This window comes from Bombina bombina, chromosome 11 (assembly GCF_027579735.1).
Source record: "Bombina bombina isolate aBomBom1 chromosome 11, aBomBom1.pri, whole genome shotgun sequence".
NCBI classification, from domain to species: Eukaryota; Metazoa; Chordata; class Amphibia; order Anura; family Bombinatoridae; genus Bombina; species Bombina bombina.
This window is the reverse complement of record NC_069509.1, coordinates 11,002,731-11,026,535: the sequence shown is the minus strand read 5'-3', so window position 1 is coordinate 11,026,535 and position 23,805 is coordinate 11,002,731. Positions and strand designations below refer to the sequence as shown.

The following is a 23,805-nucleotide window of genomic DNA, read 5'->3' as shown; positions in this document are numbered from 1 at the left end:
TCCGCCTTTATCGGCCCCTTTAAGGACTATGTTTTTATTATTTTTCAATGATTTTAATGCAATCTGATCTGATCTTGTAAAATTAGCTTGTGTGTTTTTAAATACTGTTTGTCCCTTTTGTTATGTTGTACTTTTTCTTTAAGGTGCTGTACCTCTCTTTGCATTAAGCTAATAAATGTATTAACGCTATGATTGGTCACATTAGGGTTAAAGGTACTTTTCTTATTTAAACCCAAATTACTTAATGTTAATGCTTAAACATTTTGTTCATCTGCATTTTAATTCATTCATTCATAACAATTTGACCACTAAACCATACTTTCAATTTTATGTTTCTGTAAAACTTTTGCAAATCCTTTGCCAATTCAAAAAAATCAATGTCTCTATATGGACAAAATGACAGTCCCTTGTTTAATATTGATAGTTCGTCAGTAGTGGGAATTATATATTTACCGCTATGTGTCCGTTGCTGTCTTTACTTCTTCTGTTGTCTGCGTTGGGATTTCCTCGTTTCCTCTGGTTGCGAGAGTACTACAGGATCCTTCTTTTTGTTTGCCACTTTTACCATGCTTGCGGCCTCCCCGGCGGTATCGCTGTCCCCGCTGCTTGAATCCAAAGAGGGAGCTGTTTCACCATTACCTGACGTATCGGAACATGACGCTCCGTTCAAATCACGTGACCTTTGATTTCTTCTCTGATTGGTCTTTCTCCTACTCTGGTTCTTCCTTGTTATCCGGTTGCCTTGGTTACCATATTTCCACTTGTATACATTGCTAAGGCGATAGTCCTCTTCGTCTCTTAAGAATTTGACTCTTTTGGTCTCCTTAATCGCCTTCTGTTTGACCATGATTCTCTCATCAATCTTCTTTTCCAACTCTAGGAAGTCCTCAGGTGATAGGAAAGAGAGTAAGTCCGCCTTTTGTTTTTTCATCACCTCTGTCTGTGTCTCTGTCTCCTGTAGTAAGGCTTCAACTGTGCACACTATTAAATCATATGAGCACTCGTTAATGATCGCTTCAAATTTTTCACAATAGCCTTTGTTATCACTGAGCATTGTTGAAACCGTAATCCCCGCGGGATTCTCCTAATCCTGTAATACTCTGCCAGGGTCGTCATGTGTAAGTCCCACTTCATGAGTTTCACCCTTAGAGCCTCATATTCCTTGGCAATAGTGGTAGAGGGTGCAGTTCTCAGAAATTCACGGGAACCTCTTGTAAGTGCTGTAATGCGCGCTGCATCTATTTCGCTGTATGCAAATACTTTGCTGCTATCCGTCATGATGGTATTGTCCTTATTCAATGCCATGATAAATTTGTTAAACAGCGTGCACGTTCCCTGCAGTTAGTTGATATGCAATGATACAAATAGGGATATCAGCACAGCTGTTGTTTCAAAGTGCACGAATGACTGAGTATAACTGCAATACTCAAAAAGCATAATCCATAAGCAAAATGTCACCAGCACTTTAGTCATTCAAAAAACTTAGAGCATTTAAACATAGAGCATTTAAAAACACACAAGCTAATTTTACAAGATCAGATCAGATTGCATTAAAATCATTGAAAAATAATAATAACATAGTCCTTAAAGGGGCCGATAAAGGCGGAGCTACCGTCATTTTGGATAAAAGTTATTATATAAATGAGATCAACGAACAACTCAATGATAACACCACATATAAAAAGATTGAAAATAATCCAGTAAGAAAAATACAGAAAGAGATTAAAAGTATTTTAAATCAATCATTATTGATGCAAAACTGGCTGAATACCTGTATATTGAAAACCCCAGAAATCCGATCTTTTATACTGTCCCAAAAATACATAAAGATCCCACTAGACCACCAGGGAGACCAATTGTTTCTTGTATTGAGTCAATTTATACAAATATTTCACAGTATTTAGATAAACTTCTGCAACCAGAGGTAGCCAATATGGCTAGTTATCTAAAAGACACAGGACATTTTTTGACTAAAATCAAGACATTGGCATTTCCTACCAATAGATACCTGCTGTTCACCATGGATGTCAAGAGCCTTTATACATCAATAAAGCATGAGACTGGCATTGCTATAATCAAAAAGGTTCTCATGGTGAGCGGCAGGTATTCTATACGGCAATGTCAATTTTTGGAAGATTTGCTAAGATTGATCCTTTACTAGAATTTTTTCTTGTTTCAGGAGCAATGGTTCATACAAACAAGGGGTACAGCAATGGGCTCCAACGTTGCCCCACCATACGCCAACTTATATATGAATGTATTTGAAGAAAGATTCGTCTATGAAAACGAACTGTTTAAAAAAGATGGCGCTATTTGGTGGCGCTATATAGACGACGTGTTTGGCGTGTGGTGGGGCAGAGTTGGAACCCTCATTGAGTTTGTTAAAGAGTTAAATTCAATGGTAAGAGGATTGCAGTTCACTGTAAATTACAGCGAGGAAACGGTTACATTCTTGGGTACAAAGGTCGCCAAAGGATTAAATGTATTAAACATAGACCTTTATTCCAAAGAGACAGACAGAAACACACTGTTGCAATATAATAGTTTTCACCCCAAACGCCTTATAGAATCCTTACCTAAAAGTCAACTCATTAGGGTAAAAAGAATAGTAAACGATGAAGAATTGTGTAAAACAAGATTGGATGAAATGGCCAAGAAATTTGAAAAAAAGAGGTGATCCACAAAGGTTACTCAAAGAAAAAATCAAGGAGGTACAAAATCCTATAATTAGGACACAAAAAGATGAGGGCAAAAATAGATTAGTGTTTGTGTCCCAACACAATCCATACAGTAATATAATTAGTAAAGCCATCAGAAAAATATTGGCATGTGCTCAAAGATTGCAATTATAACATTGAACAATTCAAAGAACCCCCATTAATGGCCTATAGAAGGGTCGATAACATTAGAGATCACTTAGTACGACCAACAAAGAGGTTAAACAATCTTATATTAGAGCCAAGAATAATGGTAATTATCCGTGTTTAAACTGTGCAAGTTGTAATTCCATCATAAAAGGAAAAAAAAAATGTCATCCCCATAATGGGAAGAAATACGATATTGAGGGATATCATACATGTAATAGCAACTTTGTAATATATTTAATTAAATGCCCGTGCTTCTTAGTATACTTAGGTGAAACCACACAATTGATAAGAGAGAGACTTAGCCAACATCGTTCTAATATAAGAAGGAAAAATATTGAGGCTCCCCTGTCCAAACATTTCTTAGAAAAGGGACATGCCATCAGTCAATTGAGATGGCTAATAATAGAACAGGTTAAAATACAAAGGAATGGTATGAATAGGGAAACATTATTGAAACAACGAGAGATGTGGTGGATTTACCATTTTGACACTTTAATACCAAAAGGCCTTAACAGAGATTTCGATTTATTTTGTTTTCTTTGAGAAATATTTGAGTTAACTGGTGAAAGGTTCTAGAGACAATAAGGGGTAACAATAAATTAATGGGCATTAATGAAGGCATTTTCTAAGATTCATTTGCTGTAAAAATTTGAGATATAATGTGCAAAATATCTAATATATAAAAACTTAGATATAATTGAAACATATAACTTTTTGCAACAATATTTATCTCTGTACAAATCTGTTGTTTTGATACCTTATGTTTTTAACTTGAGATGATACTATGTAACATGTTATTTAACAGTGTAGTTACTGAATATCACCACTAGGTGGCAGCCCTAGAACCCTGTGAGGTCAGTTTGGCGCCAATGAACATGTATTTAAGTAGTAAGAAATGTTTGTATCATTAGCATGACTAAGGGGTTAACACCCCGAAACGTTGCAGTTTTTTATTCCAATAAAAGTTTTTTGAATTACTTAAGTGCTGGTGACATTTTGCTTATGGATTATGCTTTTTGAGTATTGAAGTTATACTCAGTCATTCGTGCACTTTGAAACAGCTGTGCTGATATCCCTATTTGTATCGTTACAGACAGGAGGGAGCTATAGTACATGGGGGCTGTCCCTTCCCTGCAGGTGACACAGACAGGAGGGAGCTATAGGACATGGGGGCTGTCCCTTCCCTGCAGGTGACATAGACAGGAGGGAGCTATAGGACATGGGGGCTGTCCCTTCCCTGCAGGTGACACAGACAGGAGAGAGCTATAGGACATGTGGTCTGTCCCTCCACTGCAAGTGACACAGACAGGAGGGAGCTATAGGACATGTGGTCTGTCCCTCCACTGCAAGTGACACAGACAGGAGGGAGCTATAGGACATGTGGTCTGTCCCTCCACTGCAAGTGACACAGACAGGAGGGAGCTATAGGACATGAGGTCTGTCCCTCCTCTGCAGGTGACACAGACAGGAGAGAGCAAAAGGACATGTGGTCTGTCCCTCCACTGCAAGTGACACAGACAGGAGGGATCTATAGGACATGTGTTCTGTCCCTCCACTGCAAGTGACACAGACAGGAGGGATCTATAGGACATGTGGTCTGTCCCTCCACTGCAAGTGACACAGACAGGAGGGAGCTATAGGACATGTGGTCTGTCCCTCCACTGTAAGTGACACAGAAAGGAGGGAGCTATAGGACATGTGGTCTGTCCTTCCACTGTAAGTGACACAGAAAGGAGGGATCTATAGGACATGGGGTCTGTCCCTCCACTGCAAGTGACACAGACAGGAGGGAGCTATAGGACATGTGGTCTGTCCCTCCACTGCAAGTGACACAGACAGGAGGGAGCTATAGGACATGTGGTCTGTCCTTCCACTGTAAGTGACACAGAAAGGAGGGAGCTATAGGACATGTGGTCTGTCCCTCCACTGCAAGTGACACAGACAGGAGGGAGCTATAGGACATGTGGTCTGTCCCTCCACTGCAAGTGACACAGACAGGAGGGAGCTATAGGACATGTGGTCTGTCCCTTCTCTGCAGGTGACACAGTGACACAGACAGGAGGGAGCTATAGGACATGTGGTCTGTCCCTCCACTGCAAGTGACACAGACAGGAGGGAGCTATAGGACATGTGGTCTGTCCCTCCACTGCAAGGGACACAGACAGGAGAGAGCTATAGGACATGGGGTCTGTCCCTTCTCTGCAGGTGACACAGGCAAGAGGGAGCTATAGGACATGAGGTCTGTCCCTCCCCTGCAGGTGACACAGACAGGAGGGAGCTATAGTACATGTGGTCTGTCCCTCCACTGCAAGTGACACAGACAGGAGAGAGCTATAGGACATGAGGTCTGTCCCTCCCCTGCAAGTGACACAGACAGGAGGGAGCTATAGGACATGTGGTCTGTCCTTCCACTGCAAGTGACACAGACAGGAGGGAGCTATAGGACATGTGGTCTGTCCCTCCACTGCAAGTGACACAGACAGGAGGGAGCTATAGGACATGTGGTCTGTCCTTCCACTGCAAGTGACACAGACAGGAGGGAGCTATAGGACATGTGGTCTGTCCCTCCACTGCAAGTGACACAGACAGGAGGGAGCTATAGGACATGTGGTCTGTCCCTCCACTGCAAGGGACACAGACAGGAGGGAGCTATAGGACATGTGGTCTGTCCCTCCACTGCAAGTGACACAGACAGGAGGGAGCTATAGGACATGTGGTCTGTCCCTTCTCTGCAGGTGACACAGTGACACAGACAGGAGGGAGCTATAGGACATGTGGTCTGTCCCTCCACTGCAAGGGACACAGACAGGAGAGAGCTATAGGACATGGGGTCTGTCCCTTCTCTGCAGGTGACACAGGCAAGAGGGAGCTATAGGACCTGGGGTCTGTCCCTCCCCTGCAGGTGACACAGATAGGAGAGAGCTATAGGACCTGGGGTCTGTCCCTCCCCTGCAGGTGACACAGTGAGACAGACAGGAGGGAGCTATAGGACATGGGGTCTGTCCCTCCCCTGCAGGTGATACAGTGACACAGACAGGAGGGAGGGAGCTATAAGACATGGGGTCTGTCCCTCCCCTGCAGGTGACACAGATAGCAGGGAGCTACAGGACATGGGGTCTGTCTTTCTCTTGCAGGTGACACAGACAGGAGCGAGCTATAGGACACAGGGACTGTCCCTCCCCTGCGGGTGACACAGGCAGGAGCAATCTATAGGACATGGGGACTGTTCCTCCCCTGCAGGTGACACAGACAGGAGGGAGCTATAGGACATGGGGTCTGTCCCTCCTCTGCAGGTGACACAGTGACACAGACAGGAGGGAGCTATAGGACATGGGGTCTGTCCCTCCTCTGCAGAGTGACACAGACAGGAGGGAGCTATAGGACATGGGGTCTGTCCCTCCTCTGCAGGTGACACAGTGACACAGACAGGAGGGAGCTATAGGACATAGGGTCTGTCCCTCCCCTGCAGAGTGACACAGACAGAAGGGAGCTATAGAACACTATACCACTCTGCGGGGGATGGACAGACCCTGACAGGTGGGAGCTATAGGACATGGGGTCTGCCCCTCCCCTGCAGAGTGGTACAGTGACACCAACAGGTGAGAGGTATAGGGCATGGGGTCTGCCCCTCCGCTGCAGAGTGGTATAGTGACACAAACAGGCAGGAGCTATGGGATGGGATTTCAGTTCCACTCTTCACCCTGCAGAAACTTGTCACAGATATATTTAATTTTTCCTTTTGTACACTTTTCCTTGGGGTTTTAGGAGATGTTCTGAAGGATTCAGGGAGTTGCCTATGCTCTGCGGTGACAGTCGGACTGCTCAGAGGCACCACAGGGAAGCTGAACCTGGTTAACGCATCACTGTACGCAGAGGGAGCTGGTATTAAGGTAAATTTCCTGTTGTATTCATGTGTGTGTGCTTGTGTTTTACATAAATACTCATGTATGCTTTCCCATTTGCTCACTGTCTGCACATCATACACACTCTCTGCTGTTCCTCTCTCAGGTCAGTACCCGACACTCTGCGGGCACCGGGGAGGCACAGCTGGCTGTGTTAGGGGCAGATCTCTCGCTGGCCGGGGGAGTGAGGGGACCATCCCCCTGTCTACTGCAAATCGGTCCCTCAAAATTCCGCAGCCCAGTTACTCTCTATGGTACCCTGCTCCTGTGGCGCAATGCTGCTCCTCTGCCCAAGTTATTAGGTAAGTTTTTATATTGCTACAGGGCAGCTGCCCTTTTATTCCCCCCCCCCCCCCCGCCTGGTCCTTCCTACAAATACTTACCCCATCTCCTCATCCCCAGTCTATACATTATGTACCAGGGCTTACTCATGCCCAGTCTATACATTATGTACCAGGGCTTCCTCATCCCCAGTCTATACATTATGTACTAGAGATTCCTCATCCCCAGTCTATACATTATGTACCAGGGCTTCCTCATCCCCAGTCTATACATTATGTACCAGGGCTTACTCATCCCCAGTCTATACATTATGTACCAGGGATTCCTCATGCCCAGTCTATACATTATGTACCAAGGCTTACTCATCCCCAGTCTATACATTATGTACCAGGGCTTACTCATCCCCAGTCTATACATTATGTACCAGGGCTTACTCATCCCCAGTCTATACATTATGTACCAGGGATTCCTCATCCCCAGTCTATACATTATGTACCAGCGATTCCTCATCCCCAGTCTATACATTATGTACCAGGGCTTACTCATCCCCAGTCTATACATTATGTACCAGGGCTTACTCATCCCCAGTCTATACATTATGTACCAGCGATTCCTCATCCCCAGTCTATACATTATGTACCAGGGCTTACTCATCCCCAGTCTATACATTATGTACCAGGGCTTACTCATCCCCAGTCTATACATTATGTACCAGGGCTTACTCATCCCCAGTCTATACATTATGTACCAGGGATTCCTCATCCCCAGTCTATACATTATGTACCAGCGATTCCTCATCCCCAGTCTATACATTATGTACCAGGGCTTACTCATCCCCAGTCTATACATTATGTACCAGGGCTTACTCATCCCCAGTCTATACATTATGTACCAGCGATTCCTCATCCCCAGTCTATACATTATGTACCAGGGCTTACTCATCCCCAGTCTATACATTATGTACCAGGGCTTACTCATCCCCAGTCTATACATTATGTACCAGGGATTCCTCATGCCCAGTCTATACATTATGTACCAGGGATTCCTCATCCCCAGTCTATACATTATGTACCAGGGATTCCTCATCCCCAGTCTATACATTATGTACCAGCGATTCCTCATCCCCAGTCTATACATTATGTACCAGCGATTCCTCATCCCCAGTCTATACATTATGTACCAGGGCTTACTCATCCCCAGTCTATACATTATGTACCAGCGATTCCTCATCCCCAGTCTATACATTATGTACCAGCGATTCCTCATCCCCAGTCTATACATTATGTACCAGGGCTTCCTCATCCCCAGTCTATACATTATGTACCAGGGCTTACTCATCCCCAGTCTATACATTATGTACCAGGGCTTACTCATCCCCAGTCTATACATTATGTACCAGCGATTCCTCATCCCCAGTCTATATATTATGTACCAGGGCTTACTCATCCCCAGTCTATACATTATGTACCAGGGCTTACTCATCCCCAGTCTATACATTATGTACCAGGGCTTACTCATCCCCAGTCTATACATTATGTACCAGCGATTCCTCATCCCCAGTCTATACATTATGTACCAGCGATTCCTCATCCCCAGTCTATACATTATGTACCAGCGATTCCTCATCCCCAGTCTATACATTATGTACCAGGGCTTCCTCATCCCCAGTCTATACATTATGTACCAGGGCTTCCTCATCCCCAGTCTATACATTATGTACCAGGGCTTCCTCATCCCCAGTCTATACATTATGTACCAGAGATTCCTCATCCCCAGTCTATACATTATGTACCAGCGATTCCTCATCCCCAGTCTATACATTATGTACCAGGGCTTCCTCATCCCCAGTCTATACATTATGTACCAGCGATTCCTCATCCCCAGTCTATACATTATGTACCAGGGCTTACTCATCCCCAGTCTATACATTATGTACCAGGGCTTACTCATCCCCAGTCTATACATTATGTACCAGCGATTCCTCATCCCCAGTCTATACATTATGTACCAGGGCTTACTCATCCCCAGTCTATACATTATGTACCAGCGATTCCTCATCCCCAGTCTATACATTATGTACTAGAGATTTCTCATCCCCAGTCTATACATTATGTACCAGGGCTTCCTCATCCCCAGTCTATACATTATGTACCAGCGATTCCTCATCCCCAGTCTATACATTATGTACCAGGGCTTCCTCATCCCCAGTCTATACATTATGTACCAGGGCTTCCTCATCCCCAGTCTATACATTATGTACCAGGGCTTACTCATGCCCAGTCTATACATTATGTACCAGGGCTTCCTCATCCCCAGTCTATACATTATGTACCAGGGCTTACTCATCCCCAGTCTATACATTATGTACCAGGGCTTACTCATCCCCAGTCTATACATTATGTACCAGGGATTCCTCATCCCCAGTCTATACATTATGTACCAGGGATTCCTCATCCCCAGTCTATACATTATGTACCAGGGCTTACTCATCCCCAGTCTATACATTATGTACCAGGGCTTCCTCATCCCCAGTCTATACATTATGTACCAGGGCTTCCTCATCCCCAGTCTATACATTATGTACCAGGGCTTACTCATCCCCAGTCTATACATTATGTACCAGGGCTTACTCATCCCCAGTCTATACATTATGTACCAGGGATTCCTCATCCCCAGTCTATACATTATGTACCAGCGATTCCTCATCCCCAGTCTATACATTATGTACCAGGGCTTACTCATCCCCAGTCTATACATTATGTACCAGCGATTCCTCATCCCCAGTCTATACATTATGTACCAGGGATTCCTCATCCCCAGTCTATACATTATGTACCAGGGCTTACTCATCCCCAGTCTATACATTATGTACCAGCGATTCCTCATCCCCAGTCTATACATTATGTACCAGGGCTTACTCATCCCCAGTCTATACATTATGTACCAGCGATTCCTCATCCCCAGTCTATACATTATGTACCAGCGATTCCTCATCCCCAGTCTATACATTATGTACCAGGGCTTCCTCATCCCCAGTCTATACATTATGTACCAGGGCTTACTCATCCCCAGTCTATACATTATGTACCAGGGCTTACTCATCCCCAGTCTATACATTATGTACCAGCGATTCCTCATCCCCAGTCTATATATTATGTACCAGGGCTTACTCATCCCCAGTCTATACATTATGTACCAGGGCTTACTCATCCCCAGTCTATACATTATGTACCAGGGCTTACTCATCCCCAGTCTATACATTATGTACCAGCGATTCCTCATCCCCAGTCTATACATTATGTACCAGCGATTCCTCATCCCCAGTCTATACATTATGTACCAGCGATTCCTCATCCCCAGTCTATACATTATGTACCAGGGCTTCCTCATCCCCAGTCTATACATTATGTACCAGGGCTTCCTCATCCCCAGTCTATACATTATGTACCAGGGCTTCCTCATCCCCAGTCTATATATTATGTACCAGCGATTCCTCATCCCCAGTCTATACATTATGTACCAGAGATTCCTCATCCCCAGTCTATACATTATGTACCAGGGCTTACTCATCCCCAGTCTATACATTATGTACCAGGGCTTACTCATCCCCAGTCTATACATTATGTACCAGGGCTTACTCATCCCCAGTCTATACATTATGTACCAGAGATTCCTCATGCCCAGTCTATACATTATCTACCAGGGCTTCCTCATCCCCAGTCTATACATTATGTACCAGGGCTTACTCATCCCCAGTCTATACATTATGTACCAGGGCTTACTCATCCCCAGTCTATACATTATGTACCAGCGATTCCTCATCCCCAGTCTATACATTATGTACCAGCGATTCCTCATCCCCAGTCTATACATTATGTACTAGAGATTCCTCATCCCCAGTCTATACATTATGTACCAGGGCTTCCTCATCCCAGTCTATACATTATGTACCAGCGATTCCTCATCCCCAGTCTATACATTATGTACCAGGGCTTCCTCATCCCCAGTCTATACATTATGTACCAGGGCTTACTCATCCCCAGTCTATACATTATGTACCAGGGCTTACTCATCCCCAGTCTATACATTATGTACCAGCGATTCCTCATCCCCAGTCTATACATTATGTACCAGCGATTCCTCATCCCCAGTCTATACATTATGTACCAGGGCTTCCCCATCCCAGTCTATACATTATGTACCAGCGATTCCTCATCCCCAGTCTATACATTATGTACCAGCGATTCCTCATGCCCAGTCTATACATTATGTACCAGGGCTTACTCATCCCCAGTCTATACATTATGTACCAGGGCTTCCTCATCCCCAGTCTATACATTATGTACCAGGGCTTCCTCATCCCCAGTCTATACATTATGTACCAGGGCTTACTCATCACCAGTCTATACATTATGTACCAGGGATTCCTCATGCCCAGTCTATACATTATGTACCAGGGCTTCCTCATCCCCAGTCTATACATTATGTACCAGGGATTCCTCATCCCCAGTCTAAACATTATGTACCAGGGTTTCCTCATCCCCAGTCTATACATTATGTACCAAGGCTTACTCATCCCCAGTCTATACATTATGTACCAAGGCTTACTCATCCCCAGTCTATACATTATGTACCAGGGCTTACTCATCCCCAGTCTATACATTATGTACCAGGGATTCCTCATCCCCAGTCTATACATTATGTACCAGCGATTCCTCATCCCCAGTCTATATATTATGTACCAGGGCTTACTCATCCCCAGTCTATACATTATGTACCAGGGCTTACTCATCCCCAGTCTATACATTATGTACCAAGGCTTACTCATCCCCAGTCTATACATTATGTACCAGGGCTTACTCATCCCCAGTCTATACATTATGTACTAGAGATTCCTCATCCCCAGTCTATACATTATGTACCAGCGATTCCTCATCCCCAGTCTATACATTATGTACCAGCGATTCCTCATCCCCAGTCTATACATTATGTACCAGGGATTCCTCATCCCCAGTCTATACATTATGTACCAGGGCTTCCTCATCCCCAGTCTATATATTATGTACCAGGGCTTACTCATCCCCAGTCTATACATTATGTACCAGGGCTTACTCATCCCCAGTCTATACATTATGTACCAAGGCTTACTCATCCCCAGTCTATACATTATGTACCAGGGCTTACTCATCCCCAGTCTATACATTATGTACTAGAGATTCCTCATCCCCAGTCTATACATTATGTACCAGCGATTCCTCATCCCCAGTCTATACATTATGTACCAGCGATTCCTCATCCCCAGTCTATACATTATGTACCAGGGATTCCTCATCCCCAGTCTATACATTATGTACCAGGGCTTCCTCATCCCCAGTCTATACATTATGTACCAGGGATTCCTCATCCCCAGTCTATACATTATGTACCAGAGATTCCTCATCCCCAGTCTATATATTATGTACCAGCGATTCCTCATCCCCAGTCTATACATTATGTACCAGGGATTCCTCATCCCCAGTCTATATATTATGTACCAGCGATTCCTCATTCCCAGTCTATACATTATGTACCAGCGATTCCTCATCCCCAGTCTATACATTATGTACCAGGGCTTACTCATCCCCAGTCTATACATTATGTACCAGGGCTTACTCATCCCCAGTCTATACATTATGTACCAGGGCTTACTCATCCCCAGTCTATACATTATGTACCAGCGATTCCTCATCCCCAGTCTATACATTATGTACCAGCGATTCCTCATCCCCAGTCTATACATTATGTACCAGCGATTCCTCATCCCCAGTCTATACATTATGTACCAGCGATTCCTCATCCCCAGTCTATACATTATGTACCAGCGATTCCTCATCCCCAGTCTATATATTATGTACCAGCGATTCCTCATCCCCAGTCTATACATTATGTACCAGGGATTCCTCATCCCCAGTCTATACATTATGTACCAGGGATTCCTCATCCCCAGTCTATACATTATGTACTAGAGATTCCTCATCCCCAGTCTATACATTATGTACCAGGGCTTCCTCATCCCCAGTCTATACATTATGTACCAGGGCTTCCTCATCCCCAGTCTATACATTATGTACCAGGGCTTACTCATCCCCAGTCTATACATTATGTACCAGGGCTTCCTCATCCCCAGTCTATACATTATGTACCAGGGCTTCCTCATCCCCAGTCTATACATTATGTACCAGGGATTCCTCATCCCCAGTCTATACATTATGTACTAGATATTCCTCATCCCCAGTCTATACATTATGTACCAGGGCTTCCTCATCCCCAGTCTATATATTATGTACCAGCGATTCCTCATCCCCAGTCTATACATTATGTACTAGAGATTCCTCATCCCCAGTCTATACATTATGTACCAGGGCTTACTCATCCCCAGTCTATACATAATGTACCAGGGATTCATCACTACTAGACTCACAGACTCAGGGGCCCCTGTGTGTTGTGGTTTAATCTGTCTCTGTGATTGATGCTATACAGAATATGTAGCTAGATAAAACACTATACAGGGTATGTAGATAGATATGGTGATTATATAACACATACTATATAGGGTATATAGATAGATATGGTTATTATACAACACCTTACAGGGTATGTAGATCGGTATGGTTATTATATAACACATAATACTATTTAGGGTATGTAGATATATATGGATATTATATAACTATATATAGGGTATATAGATAGATATGGTTAACATATAACACTATACAGGGTATATAGATAGATATGGTTAATATATAACACTATACAGGGTATATAGATAGATATGGTTAACATATAACACTATACAGGGTATATAGATAGATATGGTTAATATATAACACTATACAGGGTATATAGATAGATATGGTTAATATATAACACTATACAGGGTATATAGATAGATATGGTTAACATATAACACTATACAGGGTATATTGATAGATATTCTATAATGGATATAGGGTATATAGATAGATATGGTTAACATATAACACTATACAGGGTATATAGATAGATATGGTTAACATATAACACTATACAGGGTATATTGATAGATATGGATAATATATAAAACTATACAGGGTATATAGATAGATATTCTGTAATGGATATAGGGTATATAGATAGATATGGTTAACATATAACACTATACAGGGTATATAGATAGATATGGTTAACATATAACACTATACAGGGTATATTGATAGATATGGATAATATATAAAACTATACAGGGTATATAGATAGATATTCTGTAATGGATATAGGGTATATAGATAGATATGGTTAACATATAACACTATACAGGGTATATAGATAGATATGGTTAATATATAACACTATACAGGGTATATAGATAGATATGGTTAACATATAACACTATACAGGGTATATAGATAGATATGGTTAATATATAACACTATACAGGGTATATAGATAGATATGGTTAATATATAACACTATACAGGGTATATAGATAGATATGGTTAACATATAACACTATACAAGGTATATTGATAGATATTCTATAATGGATATAGGGTATATAGATAGATATGGTTAACATATAACACTATACAGGGTATCCTACAAGGAGAAAAGGGATGACGATGGCACTACTGGAATTGTTGCCCTAATAATTATAATCAGTCCCACATAGTAGGGGGAACCATAATCAATAACTCGAGGGCGGGTGCTGTACATATGTGGAGAGAGACATACTCAACAATTAGAAAAGCTTGTGTCAATATTAGATACTGGATAGAAAGGATCCATGCAAGAACATTCTGTCTGCATAGAGACGTTTAAAACTTAACTTTTATTTCAAAATAAAAACCAATTGAAATGATACACACAATTAAAAACACTGTAACATAAAGGGCCCCCCAAGTTTGGAGAATAAGGTACTGCTCCAGGTAGCAGTGGAATAAGAGAGTATAGGTACTCGGTACAATATAGTAACCTCTTAACAGTATAAACAATATAACCTGCCCACTGGGAGTGTGTGTCTATTAACAATATTCAAATCACACAGTGCCCAGATACTAGAGCAAGGTCTATGTCTAAGTGATTGTTATTACAGATCTCCAACCGTCTAAGTTAGATCCTATTAGTAGAGTGGCACCTCTAATGGGGTATAATAGTAGGGTACAATGGCTACACCCAGAAGGCGATGAATTTAATATTATTAGAGACAATATATCTGGTGCCTTATAAATTGGGTTAGTATATATTAATATATAGACCCTGGATAGAGGAGGTACAGTAAAGATAAGATCAATCCCTTACCCTCGTGAACGTAAGTAAGAATATAACTTGTAGCTGTAATCTATGACAGTCACCACTAAAAGGTAGTCGTATTATTCTATAGGTGCAATACCATAGATAATTAAGTAGGTATACTGTAGTTTAGGACGACAAACTACCCTCTCCCAATTAGTTAGGGGGGATAATTAGTAGTCAAGATTTTTCTTATAGTAAAAATTTGTCCAAGGTAATTAACTGTACATATGCTTACTTAGAGGTAATGGTATAACACTGTGGGTATTACACCGGAGACAGTTGAGTAGGTATATTATTAATATTTATATGCCCGTTTTTTCTATAGTGAATAGGCGATTTGAAAAACAATATATTTTATTTCAACTTAGCAACAATCAGGTGTGTTTGGTGTGACTGTATTTATTTAGAAAGTACAAATCCGACTCCCAATTGGTTTTGGGGGGGGATCATTAATATTCAGGAGACCCAGCTGTATTTGCACGTGTGCAGTTTAACTTCTATCAGGTGTTAACCATAAACACAATATCTATATATATATTTTTTGAGAGAAGAATGCAGTGTCAAGTAGATCAATTTAACAGTCTGCCACAGTTGTCATGTGACTTTATGAATCAGTGTAATTAAACACCGCCAAGTTCTCCCCACTTTAAAGTGCTTCCACTGAGTATCTTTCTCTTAAATATCTATGATTGTATCGTTCAAAGATAGTAATTAATTATTTAGATACTAGCCAGTGTAAGAGCGTGAAGGTTACACCTTAAGTAAGCGCATAAAGTTTCTACTGGTACTCCCAAGGGGGTAATATTTGCGAGATTGTTACCAAATAAGATAAAAGATAATATTACCTATTATACCGTCCTGTCATTGACAGGAAATATTACAAAATAACAAATACCAAGGGTACCGGAGCAGCACTAAATTATGTTTTGAAGGACTACCTAATAGTAACAAGTCAAAATAAGTTTAAGGAACTATAGGTAGACCCGCGAGGGCCGTTACAGCAATTTAAAACACACAACCGGAGAGGGACCTAAGCGTCCCTACTCCCCCTAACATGTTTCGCAAAAGAGCTTTATCAAAGGTGGGGCGGCCGGCTCTAATGCAGACATTTATAGGCTGAAGTATTCGTTACGTCATGGTACTCCCTCAGTGGTGATAGGAGAAGTGAATACAGGGTATATTGATAGATATTCTATAATGGATATAGGGTATATAGATAGATATGGTTAACATATAACACTATACAGGGTATATAGATAGATATGGTTAACATATAACACTATACAGAGTATATAGATAGATATTCTATAATGGATATAGGGTATATAGATAGATATGGTTAACATATAACACTATACAGGGTATATAGATAGATATGGTTAACATATAACACTATACAGGGTATATTGATAGATATGGATAATATATAAAACTATACAGGGTATATAGATAGATATTCTGTAATGGATATAGGGTATATAGATAGATATGGTTAACATATAACACTATACAGGGTATATAGATAGATATGGATAATATATAAAACTATACAGGGTATATAGATAGATATTCTGTAATGGATATAGGGTATATAGATAGATATGGTTAACATATAACACTATACAGGGTATATAGATAGATATGGTTAATATATAACACTATACAGGGTATATAGATAGATATGGTTAATATATAACACTATACAGGGTATATAGATAGATATGGTTAATATATAACACTATACAGGGTATATAGATAGATATGGTTAATATATAACACTATACAGGGTATATAGATAGATATGGTTAATATATAACACTATACAGGGTATATAGATAGATATTCTATAATGGATATAGGGTATATAGATAGATATTCTATAATGGATATAGGGTATATAGATAGATATTCTATAATGGATATAGGGTATATAGATAGATATTCTATAATGGATATAGGGTATATAGATAGATATGGTTATTATATAACATATAACACTATACAGGGTATATAGATAGATATGGTTATTATATAACATATAACACTATACAGGGTATATAGATAGATATGGTTAACATATAACACTATACAGGGTATGTAGATAGATATGGTTAACATATAACACTATACAGGGTATATAGATAGATATGGTTAACATATAACACTATACAGGGTATATAGATAGATATGGTTATTATATAACATATAACACTATACAGGGTATATAGATAGATATGGTTAATATATAACACTATACAGGGTATATAGATAGATATGGTTAACATATAACACTATACAGGGTATATAGATAGATATGGTTATTATATAACATATAACACTATACAGGGTATATAGATAGATATGGTTAATATATAACACTATACAGGGTATATAGATAGATATGGTTAACATATAACACTATACAGGGTATATAGATAGATATGGTTATTATATAACATATAACACTATACAGGGTATATAGATAGATATGGTTATTATATAACATATAACACTATACAGGGTATATAGATAGATATGGTTAATATATAACACTATACAGGGTATATAGATAGATATTCTATAATGGATATAGGGTATATAGATAGATATGGTTATTATATAACACTATACAGGGTATATAGATAGATATTCTATAATGGATATAGGGTATATAGATAGATATTCTATAATGGATATAGGGTATATAGATAGCCTGTCCGTCGGTACTTGGCTTTGGTGATGTGACATACGCACTAGATGTCACCCTGTCCGTCTCTGTGTAAGTACCAGGCAGCTATTCTTTGTGTCACTACTATTTTAGTTGCAGTTTATTTTAGGCGTTCAACTCCAACCTGTAACTTGTGCCCTGGCACTCACTTCCTGTTTTTTACTGAGCATCTGATCCTTCCTGTACCAACATGATATAGTGGAAGGTACTTGTATCCTAGCTTGCCCACATAAATCATAGAGATACTGTTCCCTTTAGTACAGCCATCTGAGCTATATAAATACGTCAGCAGATACCCAGCATGTGCCCGTTAGTACTGCCATCTGAGCTATATAAATACATCAGCAGATACCCAGCGTGTGCCCGTTAGTACTGCCGCCATCTGAGCTATATAAATACATCAGCAGTGAGATACCCAGCGTGTGCCCGTTAGTACTGCCATCTGAGCTATATAAATACGTCAGCAGATACCCAGCATGTGCCCGTTAGTACTGCCGCCATCTGAGCTATATAAATACATCAGCAGAGAGATACCCAGCGTGTGCCCGTTAGTACTGCCGCCATCTGAGTTATATAAATACATCAGCAGAGAGATACCCAGCGTGTGCCCGTTAGTACTGCCATCTGAGCTATATAAATACATCAGCAGAGAGATACCCAGCGTGTGCCCGTTAGTACTGCCGCCATCTGAGTTATATAAATACATCAGCAGAGAGATACCCAGCGTGTGCCCGTTAGTACTGCCGCCATCTGAGTTATATAAATACATCAGCAGTGAGATACCCAGCGTGTGCCCGTTAGTACTGCCATCTGAGCTATATAAATACATCAGCAGAGAGATACCCAGCGTGTGCCCGTTAGTACCGCCATCTGAGCTATATAAATACATCAGCAGTGAGATACCCAGCGTGTGCCCGTTAGTACTGCCATCTGAGCTATATAAATACATCAGCAGAGAGATACCCAGCGTGTGCCCGTTAGTACTGCCGCCATCTGAGCTATATAAATACATCAGCAGTGAGATACCCAGCGTGTGCCCGTTAGTACTGCCATCTGAGTTATATAAATACATCAGCAGTGAGATACCCAGCGTGTGCCCGTTAGTACTGCCGCCATCTGAGTTATATAAATACATCAGCAGTGAGATACCCAGCGTGTGCCCGTTAGTACTGCCATCTGAGCTATATAAATACATCAGCAGAGAGATACCCAGCGTGTGCCCGTTAGTACTGCCGCCATCTGAGTTATATAAATACATCAGCAGTGAGATACCCAGCGGGTGCCCGTTAGTACTGCCATCTGAGTTATATAAATACATCAGCAGTGAGATACCCAGCGTGTGCCTGTTAGTACTGCCGCCATCTGAGCTATATAAATACATCAGCAGAGAGATACCCAGCGTGTGCCCGTTAGTACTGCCGCCATCTGAGTTATATAAATACATCAGCAGAGAGATACCCAGCGTGTGCCCGTTAGTACTGCCATCTGAGTTATATAAATACATCAGCAGAGAGATACCCAGCGTGTGCCCGTTAGTACTGCCGCCATCTGAGTTATATAAATACATCAGCAGTGAGATACCCAGCGTGTGCCCGTTAGTACTGCCATCTGAGCTATATAAATACATCAGCAGTGAGATACCCAGCGTGTGCCTGTTAGTACTGCCGCCATCTGAGCTATATAAATACATCAGCAGTGAGATACCCAGCGTGTGCCCGTTAGTACTGCTGCCATCTGAGCTATATAAATACATCAGCAGTGAGATACCCAGCGTGTGCCCGTTAGTACTGCCATCTGAGCTATATAAATACATCAGCAGTGAGATACCCAGCGTGTGCCCGTTAGTACTGCCGCCATCTGAGCTATATAAATACATCAGCAGTGAGATACCCAGCGTGTGCCCGTTAGTACTGCCGCCATCTGAGCTATATAAATACATCAGCAGTGAGATACCCAGCGTGTGCCCGTTAGTACTGCCATCTGAGCTATATAAATACATCAGCAGATACCCAGCGTGTGCCCGTTAGTACTGCCGCCATCTGAGTTATATAAATACATCAGCAGTGAGATACCCAGCGTGTGCCCGTTAGTACTGCCATCTGAGCTATATAAATACGTCAGCAGATACCCAGCGTGTGCCCGTTAGTACTGCCATCTGAGCTATATAAATACATCAGCAGTGAGATACCCAGCGTGTGCCCGTTAGTACTGCCATCTGAGTTATATAAATACATCAGCAGTGAGATACCCAGCGTGTGCCCGTTAGTACTGCCGCCATCTGAGTTATATAAATACATCAGCAGTGAGATACCCAGCGTGTGCCCGTTAGTACTGCCGCCATCTGAGCTATATAAATACATCAGCAGTGAGATACCCAGCGTGTGCCCGTTAGTACTGCCGCCATCTGAGCTATATATATACATCAGCAGTGAGATACCCAGCGTGTGCCCGTTAGTACTGCCATCTGAGCTATATAAATACATCAGCAGATACCCAGCGTGTGCCCGTTAGTACTGCCGCCATCTGAGCTATATAAATACATCAGCAGTGAGATACCCAGCGTGTGCCCGTTAGTACTGCCATCTGAGTTATATAAATACGTCAGCAGAGAGATACCCAGCGTGTGCCCGTTAGTACTGCCATCTGAGCTATATAAATACATCAGCAGTGAGATACCCAGCGTGTGCCCGTTAGTACTGCCGCCATCTGAGCTATATAAATACGTCAGCAGTGAGATACCCAGCGTGTGCCCGTTAGTACTGCCATCTGAGCTATATAAATACGTCAGCAGATACCCAGCGTGTGCCCGTTAGTACTGCCGCCATCTGAGTTATATAAATACATCAGCAGAGAGATACCCAGCGTGTGCCCGTTAGTACTGCCATCTGAGCTATATAAATACGTCAGCAGATACCCAGCGTGTGCCTGTTAGTACTGCCATCTGAGCTATATAAATACGTCAGCAGATACCCAGCGTGTGCCCGTTAGTACTGCCGCCATCTGAGTTATATAAATACATCAGCAGTGAGATACCCAGCGTGTGCCCGTTAGTACTGCCGCCATCTGAGTTATATAAATACATCAGCAGAGAGATACCCAGCGTGTGCCCGTTAGTACTGCCATCTGAGCTATATAAATACGTCAGCAGATACCCAGCGTGTGCCCGTTAGTACTGCCATCTGAGCTATATAAATACGTCAGCAGATACCCAGCGTGTGCCCGTTAGTACTGCCGCCATCTGAGTTATATAAATACATCAGCAGTGAGATACCCAGCGTGTGCCCGTTAGTACTGCCGCCATCTGAGTTATATAAATACATCAGCAGAGAGATACCCAGCGTGTGCCCGTTAGTACTGCCATCTGAGCTATATAAATACGTCAGCAGATACCCAGCGTGTGCCCGTTAGTACTGCCATCTGAGCTATATAAATACGTCAGCAGATACCCAGCGTGTGCCCGTTAGTACTGCCGCCATCTGAGCTATATAAATACGTCAGCAGAGAGATACCCAGCGTGTGCCCGTTAGTACTGCCATCTGACTTACAACACAATGTCATTAGTACACAGCAGGACATAACTGTCACATCATGGGACGTGTGTTAGAATATAGGACCTTCAGCTGTACCTGTGGACACTTACTGAATTTTGCAATGTATTTTTCATGAGCCTCCACAAGTTAATGTGATACATTAGGATAAAAATAAAGTTAATGAGGTGCACAGTCCGTATTACACAGGACACAGCTCTAGACAAGGATTTCTGTCTTAAAGGGACATGATACCCAAATGTTGAAGCAAATGAAAGTGATGCAGCAGAGCTGTAAAAAGCTGACTTGAAAATATCACTTGAATATCTCTATGTAAAAATAAAAGATATTTACCTCAATGTCTCCTAAGTATTCACACCCACTGTAAGAGACTATAAGCAGCCAATCAGGATGCTAGTCCCAGGACTTGCAGGGGAGTGTGCATCTGGCAGGCACAGTCATGTTAGTTTTCTATTCAGTACTATGAAATCTTACAAGATCACAGCAAAGCTAAGCATGAACTCAGCACTGCTGATGCTGATTGGCTATTACTTTTTTCCCCAACTTGCAACTGGACAGTAGCTGAAGTATAACTGATCACAGAACACTTACTCTGGTGAGCTGAGAAAATTGTGATGTAAAATATCTTCCTATTCATGTGATATTTTCTAGTCAGCTTTTTACAGTTATGCTGCATCACTTATGAGTTATGAGTATTATGTCCCTTTAAGCAGAAACCACAGAGCTACTGTGATTTCCCCCTCATTCTCTTTGTCATCCTCAAGTGACAGCTGTGACACTTCAGGATTTACTCACACTTTGTTAGAGAATTGTGGGTTAAAGAAAGAAGAAGCTGAATTTTTGTATCGTACTGTAGTTACCAGAAAGCAAACTGCACACCAGTACTATACTTTACCTTCTGAACATTCTGGTGCCAGTGTCGGTCTCAGATGATTGGCTAACGGGGGACTGACTGACAACCCCATGTCTAGCAACTATACTGTCAGTTTTTTGGCAATAATTGTTTTATTCTACATAACCATAAATATTGTCTGACCTTACGTCACTTATAGAGCTTGTGTTCAGTCCGAAAAAATAAATAGATTTATGTGCCTAATGCACAAATTAATTACATGTCTTGGCGCTGCACAAGTATCTCAAATTGTTTATAAAAAGTGAGATGTAGTAGAATATGGTGTGATATAGTGTGATATAGTGTGATATAATGTGATATAGTGTAATATAGTGTAATAAATATATATAGTATAAAATAGTGTGATATAGTATAATATAGTGTGATATAGTATAATATAGTGTGATATAGTATAATATAGTGTGATATGTGATATAGTGTAATATAGTGTAATATAGTGTAATAAATATATATAGTATAATATAGTGTGATATAGTATAATATAGTGTGATATAGTATAATATAGTGTGATATAGTATAAAATAGTGTGATATAGTATAAAATAGTGTGATATAGTATAATATAGTGTGATATAGTATAATATAGTGTGATATAGTATAATATAGTGTGATATAGTATAAAATAGTGTGATATAGTATAAAATAGTGTGATATAGTATAAAATAGTGTGATATAGTGTAATATAGTGTGAGATAGTGTGATATAGTATAATATAGTGTGAGATAGTATAATATAGTGTGATATAGTATAATATAGTGTGATATAGTATAAAATAGTGTGATATAGTGTAATATAGTGTGATATAGTATAATATAGTGTGATATAGTATAGTATAAAATAGTGTGATATAGTGTAATATAGTGTGAGATAGTATAAAATAGTGTGATATAGTATAAAATAGCGTGATATAGTATAAAATAGTGTGATATAGTGTAATATAGTGTGAGATGGTGTGATATAGTATAAAATAGTGTGATATTGTATACTATAGTGTGATATAGTATAAAATAGTGTGATATAGTGTAATAGTGTGAGATAGTATAATATAGTGTGATATGTGATATAGTGTGATATATAGTAGAATATAGTGTAATAAATATATATAGTATAAAATAGTGTGATATAGTATAATATAGTGTGATATAGTATAAAATAGTGTGATATAGTATAATATAGTGTGATATAGTATAATATAGTGTGATATTGTATAAAATAGCGTGATATAATATAAAATAGCGTGATATAGTATAAAA

The 23,805-nt window shown here is 40.9% G+C and overlaps 1 protein-coding gene across 1 annotated transcript in view; it reads left to right on the top strand.

Moving 5' to 3' along the window:
* PHGDH (phosphoglycerate dehydrogenase) overlaps positions 1-23,805 on the top strand; it is a 150,249-nt gene that overhangs the window by 98,210 nt on the left and 28,234 nt on the right. Inside the window, exons 10-11 of the mRNA XM_053694850.1 lie at positions 6,633-6,757; positions 6,876-7,071. Coding sequence (XP_053550825.1) covers positions 6,633-6,757; positions 6,876-7,071 — 321 coding nt within the window. The remainder of the gene's footprint in view (positions 1-6,632; positions 6,758-6,875; positions 7,072-23,805) is intronic.